This window comes from Mytilus edulis, chromosome 1 (genome assembly GCF_963676685.1).
Source record: "Mytilus edulis chromosome 1, xbMytEdul2.2, whole genome shotgun sequence".
NCBI lineage: Eukaryota > Metazoa > Mollusca > Bivalvia > Mytilida > Mytilidae > Mytilus > Mytilus edulis.
Window position 1 is genome coordinate 21253161 of NC_092344.1, and position 13818 is coordinate 21266978.

Sequence of the window (13818 nt, forward strand, 5' to 3'; positions counted from 1 at the left end):
GATAACCAGTAGCGATGAGTCGATCTCGAACAGTTCTTTTTAAAAGGCTCCTGTATGCCCACTACTCTCTTTTTAGGATTGTATTGTATGCAATGGGTTTCCTTCTGACCAACCTTCATTATGCTTGATTTTCCCTAGCAAATGGTATAGGTTTATCTCGGAAGGTCTTTAACATCGTTTAGTGCCTTATTTTTATTCTCAAAACGACTTATAGTGGAATGGTGATGACCAAAAATACGTGCAGTTGTTTCAGCGACATCCCTGCTTCTCTCATGCTGATAATCTGCCATCTTGCTGCAGTTTAGAGTTGTCGAGGACCCATTACAAGGTGTCAATCACATAACTTTAAAAACTTGGTTATTTAAAGTGTTGAAAACAATGAGGATGAAAACATCTGTTTTGCTGTTTACGGGTACAGTAGCTGCATGTGCAGATAAAAACTTATCGAGTCGATATTTATTGATTAAACTCAGGTGATACTTAAATAATGTTTAATTAGTTCTATTTTAACAAATTATATCACAAAAAATAAAAAGTGTTTTTTTTTTATTTCAATTTTAATTTGGTGTTGCAATACTTTTTTCCATGTGTATATATAAAAAAAAAAACGTGAAACGAGAAACACTTATAAGCATAAATTATCAACCACATCAATTAACAAACTACAACCACTGAACATCAGGTTCCTGAATTATGCTAGTCCAAGCAAATACAGCGGGTTTAAACGTTGTGATAGCTACCAACCTTCACCCTTACCTGAAACAAAAGTGTAACATCAACTCATAGAAAGACACACTATAAAATATCAATTGAGACGGCTTAACTCTCGGCTTATTGTTGATATTATGGTATATGTTAGTATCATGAGTGATATTTTCAGAGAAGGTTATCGAGTTATGCCGCTTTTTTGTGACATTTATAAGTTTCCAAGAATATTTTGATGTGTTGTTTACTTCTACTTGATGATTGGAACTATTTTAAGTATGAATTCATTACTTTTATTTTATTGGATTACGTTCATTTTACAGATTTAATATGAGCTGTAAATTGACTTCAGTTTGAGATGTTAACTTTATCAAAAAAATAAGTATAGTAACATTTAGTCTCGTCTTATTTCTCTATAAACTATTATAAACCTTTCATCTTTTAAACTACCATATATTTCTGACAATTTTAACAATGCATTGTAAAAAAAAGTATCCGAAAATTTGTAAAGTTACGTTTAGAACTTTATAAAGGGAGATTATTCAAATTTTATTTTGTGAGATAATAACAGGTGCTTCGATATGATTATACATATGATAATGTTGACAAGATAGTAGCTGGTAAGACGTCTATCTACATGTAATATATTAGGTTCAATAGATCTGTACTGATTGACACTGCATGCTACTAAAAAAAATTGTTTTAAAAAATTACGCGTAGAGGAAAATTATTAAAAAAATGTATAATATTATTTCATACGGATTCCAGATTAATCTATGACAGTGATCATACATATTCTTCAGAATCGAAGAGTTTCTTGTTTAGGTTATGAAATATTATTTGACATCGATTTAATGAGTTTCTGGTTATCAGCTTAAGTTTTCACAAAATTCAACCTAACTATTACATTGTACTTAAACGGATAAACATTAAACGTTCATTATATCTAGAAATGTTGAAATTGTTTAAGGATGAAATTGAGTGTGTTGTCGTCTTCGAAACATGAATTATCGTTCCTAATTTCAACAAAATACTGCTTGTTTTATCATTTAATTCAGACCTATGATGTTTTCTTATCATACAACTTTGAAGCTATTCTGCATTGAATAAATCTATTACATTATTATTTGTAGATGACATTTATATTATCATACTTAAATAACCTTGATTGCATCCACTTTAAGGGTAATTCAGTTATTTATGACGATCAAACAGCTGTACGGCTGTTTATATCTCATATTGTCACTGGTTTTGTTTTATAAATGTACCAACCTTATGTGTGTATCTATATAAATGAATAAACATAACATACATTTTATCATCTTCGTTATTAACTAAAAGTTTTTCAATGACATTTTAATCAAACTAGAACAATATGAAATTGAATGCATCGAAACTTCTATATTTATTCTATATTTTCTAATACAATGCAACAAGTTTTCAGTCTCACTATTAAATCTAATATTGCTTTGGTAAATAAGTGACAAACATAGCAGATATAAAATACTTCAAACTACTTCAATCTTTCTTGCATTGTAGCTGTACCTTCTATTGAATTTGTTAGTGGTAATTAATTTAGTTCATATCACAATAAGGCACATCCAAAGGGAATAATTTGTTTTCAGGCGATACAGAGGCGTTTTATACGACAATTTTGATCGAGTGTCATAAACTCTATAAAGACTTTTGGAATCGGACAGCAGTGGTGTATCCTAATTAATCCAAGTACGAAATGTGATTGGTTATTGTAGATATTCCTCATGGAAGGTAAGATGATGTTAATATCGGCGCTTTGCATTTGCGTCGATCTGCATTTTACTTGCGCCGATTTTTTCTTTCACTTGCGCCGATTATTTCTTTTATTCGCGCTAATTATTTTACAGGTAAATTACAAATGCAAATTATATATATTTCTCATTATAAACTTATTCCGCTAGACAGTGGTACTTATGTTATGAAAAACCAATTCAAACATGCATATAACTGGTGCCTCTTCCCACAATGGGGAGGTGAAAGTAGGATTTTAAGCAAACAAGTCCATTATTAAGTTAACAACACTCTGTTTACATCAACTAAAATAACAGAGTTTCAAAACTAGCAATAAAATATCAAATGTCTTAAAAATCTAAATACAGCCTATAAAATATCAATGGACAATAAAACCTCTTTAGGCCACAGCACTAAATGCAAAAAGAAGCAAATGAAACTTGAAATAATTGAAGCGGCGCAAATAAAGCAACCAAATCGGCGCAAATGAAATATGGAAAGTTTATACAATGCGCATAAATATAACTATTTCATTCCGGACATTTTCCGTTACACAAACAAAACACATACAAAAAAAATACAATTTATTCGTTGCAAATTAACATTTTTTCATGAGCATTGACGAAAGTGTCAAAAGTTTGTTTTTTAAATTACTACAGTAAAATAAAATCACAGTTATTCCTGAATGTAACCGGTTTATCTAAATTGCGTTACAAATAAAGATGTAATAGTTAATATATTCAAATAAGATTAAGTTCAGAGTTTCTTTTATTCATTAGAAAACAAATTCGATGGTATGTTCTTCGCTTAACCTGTAAATATTGAACTGAAAACTTATTAAGTTTTGTAATTTTATGATTTTTTTTATTAAAAATAAAATGACAGTATCACTTTTATAAATATTATGTTTTAAACAGGTAATAATACAACAATAGGACCTGATGTTGACAATCAGCCTTCCAACGTTTTATTAGCTGTGTCTGCGTTTCTACTGATAGTATCCGTAATGGCAGGAATTCTTATTTGCATAGTACGTCAAAGGAAAGTGGGCACCATTAATGATGACGAAATCGAATTAGAAGAACCTAATTGCGTTGACGAAACAACTAAATTAACTGGGGATAAAAACGCACTCTGACATTTCAGTACACTTTATCTGTTTGAGTATTCTATTGTTACATTCGAACACTCAGATGGAAGACTACAGCAATTAATCAGAACTTCGCATACATTAGTATCAACAACACATTTTTTCATAATATAAAGTAAGGATACGCAATGATATAATGCCTTACAATATGTTTTTATCAATTCGGTTAGGTTAACTGCATGTATATTATAATCGATATTTTAAGTGAATAAATCCAAGTTTTGTAATATGTTGACTTAAATTGTAATTCAGTAAAGGTCAAGTGCAATAAATAACCACACAAGTTCATATGACACGAAGTGAAGTGAGACGTTTTCTTAGTCCTTGTTATAAAAAGTAGCCTGTTTCTTGGAAATGTTATTAGAACGGTTTCGAACAGTATGTTTAATCACCTAGAATATGTATTTATAAGTGTAGACATAATCTTATGAGTATACCATATTTAGTAGAAGATACCATTCAATATGAAATATGAGATATCACTTTTATGTGAAAGTTTGATAAATGTATGTTTGAACTAAGATGATGTTATTTGGAATCTATTCTGTGTCCCTTCCTTTATCTGAAGGTTTTGTGAGATGAACAGCTAGCGGTGTGGTGTTAAATTCTGTGATAGAATCAATTAATACGCGTTGATTATTAAAAAAAAGAAAACATCAGCCTGGAGGGCGAGTGGCTTGTTTTTCAGGAATCCACGCTTATCCGTTGTGTTTCTAAGTATATGTTAGAGAATGAATCCCTTTCTTCGTGATTAACGTTAGCGTTGTTTGTCGCGTTCTTGATCTTTGGAGAATTCATTGTATTCGTTATGTTGGTTTTTTTTGGTTTTTTTTTGTATTTTTTGTTTTTTTTTTTGTTATTGTTTTGGTGGGATTTTTATAGTATGATTTTATTAGTGATGGTTTTTATAAGATTTTCATTGAAGATCAGTTATACTTCATTTGTATTCATTTGTCATAATTTTTTATGATCTTTCCTGCTAGTTTTGGGGTGTTTTCGTATTATGTTTTCCGCGTATGCATAATACAGTTGTTCGATTTTGTTTAGTTTTAATTTCTTTACAATGGTATTTTGGGTTGAGTGTTATGTAAATCCATCTAGTCTTTTATGTTTTGTGCATGTTTTAAAAGTATATCTAATATTGTTTTATCTCTTGTTGTTTTGTCTAATAAGAAAAAGGGAGGTTTTTTGTGGCACCAATAAGGAATTTGTGTTGCTTATTTTTAAATTTTCAGTTATATTATCTTTTGAAATACAGACATAATATAATTCTCATTTGATAGGACTTTAAAATAGATTAGTTTCTATGGAAACACATTAGATTAAATGACTGAAGAGGACTTGGCATCTCATATTGGATGTAGTCCCAATACATTTTTGAGGCGTCCAAAGAAGTGCAAGTCAAAATGTATGTTTTGTCATTTAATAAGATAGCATGTGTCGCATCACGGGGCTTTGTGTGTGTCCACGTTTCAGCTTTAATTCATAACCAAAATATCCGTTTGGGGGTACCAGGAATTAAATCAATATCACCCGATGGCGTTATGATAAGGATTATAACGACGGTTGTCTCATGTAGTACAGGGTCTGTTTGCTCTATACGGAACATCTGAGATCACTCCTAGTTTGGTTTAAAATAGGTATGTGTTGCTCTTACATTTGTTTTTATTTTTTTAATGTCTGTACTAATTGTTTAGACCAGTGACACTATTGTGTATGCTTCGTCATTAAAAAAAATCAGAATTTCACAAATTCACACCCGGACATGCTTCAAAAGAAAAAAATTTACACGACTGATGGTTTATGATGATATCTTGAGATTATTTAAGAGCCAATAACTGTTATTGCGTAATGCATAATCATCATTTGATATACGTCATCGACATAATCTATTAGATTACCACGACGAGTGTCAAGTGTGGAACAGGATCTGCTAACCTTCTGGAGTAACGAGGATCACCACTGTAAATGTATATGGTGAATTTTGTTTTGCTCAGCTTTTAGTTTTCTATGTTGTGTTTTGCATACTTTTGTTTGTCGTTTGGCCGTTTTTTCATTGTTTGTCTTGGCAAAGTCAGCTTGTTTTCAGCTTATGAGTTTGAACACTCCCTTGGTATCTCTGTCATCGCTTCTTGTAGGAAAATGTTTGTTCAATTTAAAGTGTATTTTTTCATTCAATTGTTTCCAGCACAAGTCTCATATAAAAGTAGAATATTGATATGAACTCTGTATGATAATTATTGGTCACTTAGGTCCCTTACTGTTCCGGTTCTTACACGACAGCAGTTTCAAATATTTGACTTGGAGCATTCCTGACTGTACTTATGATGGGTTATCGTTCCTGGTGGATACACCAGGTTAGTAGTCGCACTTTGGAACAGACATTTTTTATAACAAATCTTTTTCAAATTGTTCCTTTTATATATCAAGAAATTTTTAAGAAACTACGTATTCAAATTCAGTTTCAACACTATGATTGCCTCCTATTTTTGTAGACGACACAAAACGACACACGTGTTTTCAATTAATCACTATAGTATTCTCTATACCTTTTTAAAATGGTTTATTGGAAATAATGATATATAAATCAAAACAACCTTACAACAATACATTTCAGTTCACTTACAGAATTCGAGATAATCAACTCCTCCTAAGATAAGCTGTAATTTTAAGTCAGGCAGTCCTCTGATTAAATCGTTGATACTACCTCAATTTAACCACTCTGTTCACTGTTTAATTCAACCTTATTAATTATGTGAATAAGAATCAGCAGCTGCTAGAAGAAACTTGAAATAGCATCAACTCTTGCAGATGTCAATGCAAGCCATAACATACAAAAACCTCTGTGGCAATATGAACCCAACCAAAAACCTAGGGTATCTAAGGTATCATGTAGCTATTAGACAAAAAGTAGCATGGTATGGAGTCGGATGCTTTGGAAGAGTAACCATATCCTGCTCGACATGTTGCACCCGTTGTGTTGATCATGTAAGTACAAAAGTATGCAGTGTGGGCTGTGAATACTTAAAAAAAAGTATGAATTTCGATTTTATTTCTTTTTGTTTGTATTTTTGTTCGTTTGTGCTGTTTTCTACTTGATTGTTTGGAAAATTTACACACATTATCGATTATTGTTCGAAATAATGATATAGAAGTTATTTATTGATTTATGGTCAATTTATTTTGACCTTTTTTATTTTGAACATTTTATCGTTGCCAACCGATAAATCAAAACACACTACTATCTTTTGTGTATCCTAGAGGTTTTAATTGAAGGAAAAACATAGAATCATTTTCATAACAGCGTGGACAACCGCAATATTTATGTTGGTTATAATACTTCAAATCATTTACCTTTATGATAACAGTGATTTAACGCTTACTCAGTCCGTCGGACTTAGAGGCCATCCAGTGGGGTATTAAATAAAATTAAAAAAAACAATAAAGTACATGCAGGTGCACGAGAAGAACAAAAAGAAAGTTTAAGTATTCAACATTTAAATCAACATACAAGGTTTAGTTATCTGCTTGTTATATACATTTTATTTGATTTAGGCGTTTAGGACCTTTGGCGAACCTACAGTTAAAATGTTAATAACATTTACGATATGACAAGTGGGTGTTACAAACGAACGTTCACCTAATCTGGCCCAGTCAATTGATAACCTGAGCGCATCAAGAAATGTTTTTTTTTTCACGCTGTTATGAAATGATTCTGAATAATTCACCACAAGCCGTTTTCATTTTTGAAATGAATCATTCTATAAAATGTTTTCAGATATTTCATTTATTTACATCGTCGTATGACTATCATTTTTTTCTTGAACGTAACCATCTGTAGTGATATTATTAGTCAATTTCTTATTAGTTTATAGAAGGTTAATCATTTGAAATACGTAATTTTATATTACAAGTCTTTACACTGTAAATATTAATCCGAAAATTAGCATTTGAAAATAGATTGAGAAATATATTCAATACTTCGGTGGTGGAGCGCCATAACCTCCATAAGCTGGAGGAGGAGGCTGTGAGTAACCAAATTGTCCCTGAGGAGTAGGGGGTTGTGGGTATCCAAACTGTACTTGTGGAGGTGGGTACGCCATATTCTGTCCTGGTGGTGGTGGATAACTCATTCCGGCTGATTGATTTGGAAATGTTGGTCCTTGGGCTGAAATACAAAAATCCAAGGTAGGAAACTATTTATCTTGAGAAGAAATACAATTCATTTGACTCTTCTAAATTTAAAGACATTAATCTGAACCCTTATTTAATGGAATAAGGAAAACATAAAGGTACCTAATCCAACTGATTTAAATATGACCATTTTTTCACGAAGCATTCAATGCATGTACAAAATATGAGTATAGACATGGCATTTTTTAATATTAATATTGCATTCATGTATACTAAAACCAGTTATTGGCATGATAAGGGTGTATAATTTATGATGGCATGATATCAAACACCTTACGGGAAAGTTTTGGTTGATTTTAGTATCATTTTAACATTACCTTTTGATCAGTTAATCATTTGTTAATTTATGATGATCATGGTCACCTGGCTTAGTTTCTTCTATTGCATAATCTGACATCGGACTGGGACTTTTGAACTGAGTTTTACTGTGCGTAATGCTATGCATTTGTTTATTCCACATTGACTCGTGGTATATGAAGAGGATTTATGTCTAAAAAAAACATGTTAATCCCGCTGCATTCTTGCGCCTGTCCCAAAGCAGTAACCTCAAGCCTTTGTTAGTGTTGTGGTTTTTTTTCAATTATTGTTTCATACAAATGTTTCAGAGTTTAGTGGGGCGTTTTATTCGCTATACTTTATAGTTTAGGAGTCAGCAATAGCCAGCATCCGGATGCGGACTTCTCTCGCTGCGTTAAAGATCTACTGTTTGCCTTATGGTGTTTTCTGATCTTTGGTCTGGTTGGTGTCTCTTCGACACGCTCCCCGTTTCCATTTCCAATTCTATAAGTTAGGGTATTACATACGTGGAGCCTGGGTAGTAGTAATTCTTGTCGTTGGTTTTACAACGGTTCCTCTGTTCCCACTGGTCTTCATCTGCTTGCATACAACCATAACAACAACAAAAACTATAACTCCAAAGATGATGCAACCAACAACTATCCCAGGAATAGCACCAGACGGACTGAAATGTACAAGTGTATCATTTGGAGTTTAGTATGACGTCCATTATCACTGAACTATATATATTTGTTTAGCGGCCAGCTGAAGGACGCCTCAGGGTGCGGGAGTTTTTCGCTGCATTGAAGACCTATTGTTGACATTCTGCTGTTGTCTGTTCTATGGTCGGGTTGTTGTCTCTTTGACACATTCCCCATTTCTATTCTCATTTTTAAGTGTATGGTTACCAGACTGATTATAGGATACATTTATCTGTTCTATATTTTTTATACCAAGTTAAAAGATCTAAGGTATCTGTTTTCTGCTGGTTTGCAATTCACTCACAGACCTTACATTTTCTAGAATAGGAATTGTATTTCTAGTTTCTAATTTGGCTTTTTAAACTTACATTACTCGACGACTTTAATCTTCTCAGTTTTGATTATTTGAACAAAACGTTAGTTTGCAAGCTGGCCATTTCAAAATAATATATCAACTGACAGTGTTGATGTAAATGGACAGTAGATATATCTGAACATTTTGAAAATTTTTGCGCCCTTTCGGTTTTTCTTTATTTAGTGTATAGCGGTTTTCAAGATAAGAGACGAAACTAGCATTCAATCCCTATGTTCGATAGGCTATATCCAAATGATTGGTCGGCAGGAAGTGTTATAGGGCACATATTTAAAACGCGGTAAAAAGCGATCCCATCAGGACATTATAATATCTGACATGTGGGTCGGGAAACAAACCAGCACTTGATCTCACAACGGGTTTTTTAATGAAGTTCGTCTTGTCCAGTCGGTTTTTTACGTATTGTTTTGCGTACTGTAGTTTTTCTTTTTCTTTTTTTCGGGTTTTGTTATGACATTATCAGTCTATTTTGATTTATGAGTTTAAATATCCCTTTGGTATCTTTTGACTCTCTTTTAAATATTGAGTCAAGACGTTTTACATGTTTCGTTATAAAAAAATAATTTTGTCATTAAATATTCTTCGTCACTAAAAGTCCTCAAGTCTCGTACCCCATGTTATTGTACAATACTTATTCGGAAAAAGGAATACTTTTATAACTATCTAAAATAATATACTCACAATTCATATTCGCAATAGTAGTAGGAGTAGTAGAGGCTGTAATAACAGTAGTCGGATGTGACAGGTATAACTATAAACGAATATAAACACAATCATAATCATAATAAAAGAGCCGTCTGTGACTGGTATAACTATACACGAATATATTACAGGATCATAATCATGATAAAGTAGCCGGCTGTGACTGGTATAACTATGAACTAATATAACACAGAATCATAATCATGATAAAGGAGCCGGCTGTGACTGGTATAACTATAAACGAATATAACACAGAATCATAATCATGATAAAGTAGCCGGCTGAGATTGGTATTAGAATATAAAACGGAATTATGATCTTTATATAGTAGCTCGCTGTGGCTGGATAACTTTATACGAATATAATACATTGGCCTGGTTTTCGAAAGTATCTTATATTTTTAGACATGTCCATTAATGGTCTTATGACATTTTATAGTCACGAAGAACACGAAGTTCAAAGTTTAAAACCATGCACACTTTCTTCATATACGAGTTAGCAACTGATGGCGTGTTTCATTTTATGTTCATTTTCACGTAAAGTATTGAGCTAAAAACGAAATGCACATTTTATTAAGGGAGCAAAAAAAATGGATTAGTCGTAAGACACCTAATTAGGTGTCTAACGTTAGGACAAATAAAGTGATATATCCTAAGTAAAGAGAGCTTCGAGAACACGACTTAGCACAAGACGTGTCATAAGATGGTCTTAAGACACGTCCTTATCCTAAGATAGCTTCGAGAACACCACCCCTGGTTTATCTGCTTGTATTAAAAAGAAAACTGGTGCAGAGCAGTTTTAACTTTTATTCAAAATAAAATCTAATTTGAGTCCCTTGAAAATTTAAAAACGGGAGATTTACGTAAGTTTGGTAATCAGGTTTTAAAATTACCACTTGTAATCTTTTTAATTTGACCGAAACCAAATAAAAATAGATTGTAGAGGATATATCTACCAGTAGTCTTGGCGCAAACAAAATATTTTCTTGTCGCAAAAGAAAAATGGTTTGTGATGCAAATGAAAGATGTTTTTTGCTCAAATGAAAGATTTTTTTGATCAAATGAAATGGCAACAAGCGCAAAATAACTGACTTATAGACACACTATAATTATAACATTACACTGAGAGAGAAAAGTATAAGCAAACCTTCAAATATTATTTTCAACTTATCTTATTCACATTGTTCACTGTTAAAGATTAGAGTATTTTCAAAACTTGAGAGAATAAATGTGAAATGATAATATTATTACATAACTAAGGACATACATTGAGAAATATGTTTTTTTCTCTTACCGAATAACTGTTACAGATACAAAAAATGTCACTGAATGTTCAAAGTATGTCGCAATCGATTAAATGTCATGGATAAGAAATGTAAACAGAAACCTACAAAAATATGTATAAAGCATAGTTAAATTTTAATCCAACCAGTCAAAATTGTGCATTTTATGTAAAAGTAAAACCTTGTATCAACAGTATAAAAATTTTATCACATTTTCTTAAATAATTAAGAGCTAGTACTTTTAAATCAACAGTATTATTTAGTTTTTATTTCAATTGAAATTAAAATGTTTGTAAAATTGACCTGTTTGTTCATTTAATGCGTGTCAGTGGTGGTAACTTGAGATTTCACATATTTAATATTAATTTATAGTTTTCATTAAACTATTTTAGTTTAATGTATGTCAAGACATTTAAAAGTATTAACTAAATAATGGTGTATGAAACCAAATAAAAATAGATTGTAGAGGACATATCTACCAGTAGTCTTGGTGCAAACAAAATAATTTCTTGTCGCAAAAGAAAAATGGTTTGTGATGCAAATGAAAGATGTTTTTTGCTCAAATTAAAGATTTTTTTTGCTCAAATGAAATGGCTACAAGCAAAATAACTGACTTATAGACACACTATTATTATAACATTACACTGAGAGAGAAAAGTTTAAGCAAACCTTCAAATATTATTTTCAACTTATCTTATTCATATTGTTCACTGTTAAAGATTAGAGTATTTTTTAAAACTTGAGAGAATAAATGTGAAATGATAATATTATTACATAACTAAGGACATACATTGAGAAATATGTTTTTTTCTCTAACCGAATAACTGTTACAGTTACAAAAAATGTCACTGAATGTTCAAAATATGTCGCGATCGATTAAATGTCATGGATAAGAAATGTAAACAGAAACCTGCAAAAATATGTATAAAGCACAGTTAAATTTTAATCCAAAAGGTCAAAATTGTGCATTTTATGTAAAAGTAAAAAATTGTATCAGCAGTATAAAAATTTTATCACATTTTCTTAAATAATCGAGAGCTAGTACTTTTAAATCAACAGTATTATTTAGTTTTTATTTCAATTGAAATTCAAATGTTTGTTAAATTTACCTGTTTGTTCATTTTTAAAATGCGTGTCGGTGGTGGTCACTTTTAATATAAATTTATAGTTTTCATTAAACTATTTTAGTTTAACGTATGTCAAGCCATTTAAAAGTATTAACTAAATAATGTTGTATAAAGCCAAATCTTTTTCTTTAAACCTTTATTTAATCGGGTCAAATTAACAATGAGTGTAGTTCTAGTCTGCTGCTTTTATTATTAAGAGTTATAAATATCATAATAAACTGGATATAAATTCAAAATACGTCACAACTTGTACACTTTTGATCACCTTGTATAAGTTAAAATCGAAATAATTAAAATTTAGTATCATAGTTTGCATGCGTCATTTCCTTGTCTATTGGATTACGTAGGTCTGACAAGAGACTTTTAATTTGTATAGTTCATGTATATGTACGTAGATACAGATTTGTAATTCCCTTTGTAATCCTAGTTCGGTCCATTACTTACCTGCATTCTTTAGACGGGACAATCAAAACCCGTCGGGGATAAATGGACAAAACCAGGTTTAAATGAAAACTGACGAATAGACAAATTCAAATTATAATAATTCACTGAAAACAAACGTTTGAGCAAGACTAAAATTCCAGGTAAAAATTATAATTATACGTTATATATAACCCTTTCCTGTGTTAACTTTGCAATGTCAGAACTCTCGAGGTTTTTGTTTGTTTTTAAAACAGAAAACTAAACAAACGATAAATACCATCATTTAATATACAGACATAAATAATGATAATCCAGTTGAGAACAGTCATTTTGGACATTCATGTACATATGAATATGGTTTCTTTTGATTTTAAATACTTCACAGTGGTATAAAAGTAATAAATATTCAATACGTTTAAATATTTATAATGAGTATTATAGGTAGACGTATTTAAATGGTCAGCCCATGTATGCAAAATTTATATGGTGTAACGAACGTAAACACAACGAAACTAGTACATGATCATGGTTTATGAACCCTTCTTTAGGACTGTATATAACGATATTCAGAAATTTCATTTATTTCAAAACAAAATGAAATATACATGCTTTTTTGAAAATACTGAATGGAATACAAAAATTGAAAAGTTGAAAAAGAAATCAAAGCCAAAACCATATAAGAATCCGAGCTATGCAACGCAACCAAACAAAATCCGTAATTATCTATGTGTGCATGGCAGTACGAGGTATGCTATACTTGGCTGTTGGTATCCTCTGCAGTCAACTGTTAAAGTTAATTTCACCTGAAGCACATTATTTCATCAACCGTAATTTTCCATTAAGAAGTATTAAAGACATATCAGTGTAAACTATTACAATAAATAGGTATAAACTAATGACAATTTTATAAGCAAGCATGAAGTTAGAAACTGACCAATTCTTGCATCTAATGCCCGATGTCAGTCAATATATAATTTTGTTTGACGTAAATAAGGCATATCTTTATAAATATCCCGAGTAGCACCTAGTGATGATAAACGCTTTGCCGCGTTAACTTTTGTCGGCGTTATCATTACTGTAAAGTGAACACACACCACTCACCCTTTTTCAATAAGATC

At 31.3% G+C, this 13818-nt stretch overlaps 1 protein-coding gene and 1 long non-coding RNA gene across 2 annotated transcripts; one reads left to right on the forward strand and one right to left on the reverse strand.

The window, feature by feature from the left end:
* Positions 1-1246: 1246 nt before the first annotated feature.
* LOC139527344 (uncharacterized) lies at positions 1247-3863 on the forward strand. Its single transcript, XR_011665333.1, has 3 exons — positions 1247-1325; positions 2331-2472; positions 3390-3863. It is a non-coding gene; the product is annotated as an uncharacterized lncRNA (long non-coding RNA).
* Positions 3864-7510: 3647 nt separating this feature from the next.
* Positions 7511-9912, reverse strand: LOC139527352 (WW domain-binding protein 2-like). Its single transcript, XM_071322742.1, has 3 exons — positions 9848-9912; positions 8620-8777; positions 7511-7790 (listed from the first exon to the last, which is right to left on the reverse strand). Exons 2-3 carry the CDS (start codon positions 8705-8707, stop codon positions 7597-7599), a joined length of 282 nt encoding a protein of 93 aa, XP_071178843.1. The 5' UTR covers positions 8708-8777; positions 9848-9912; the 3' UTR covers positions 7511-7596.
* Between the last annotated feature and the right edge of the window lie 3906 nt (positions 9913-13818).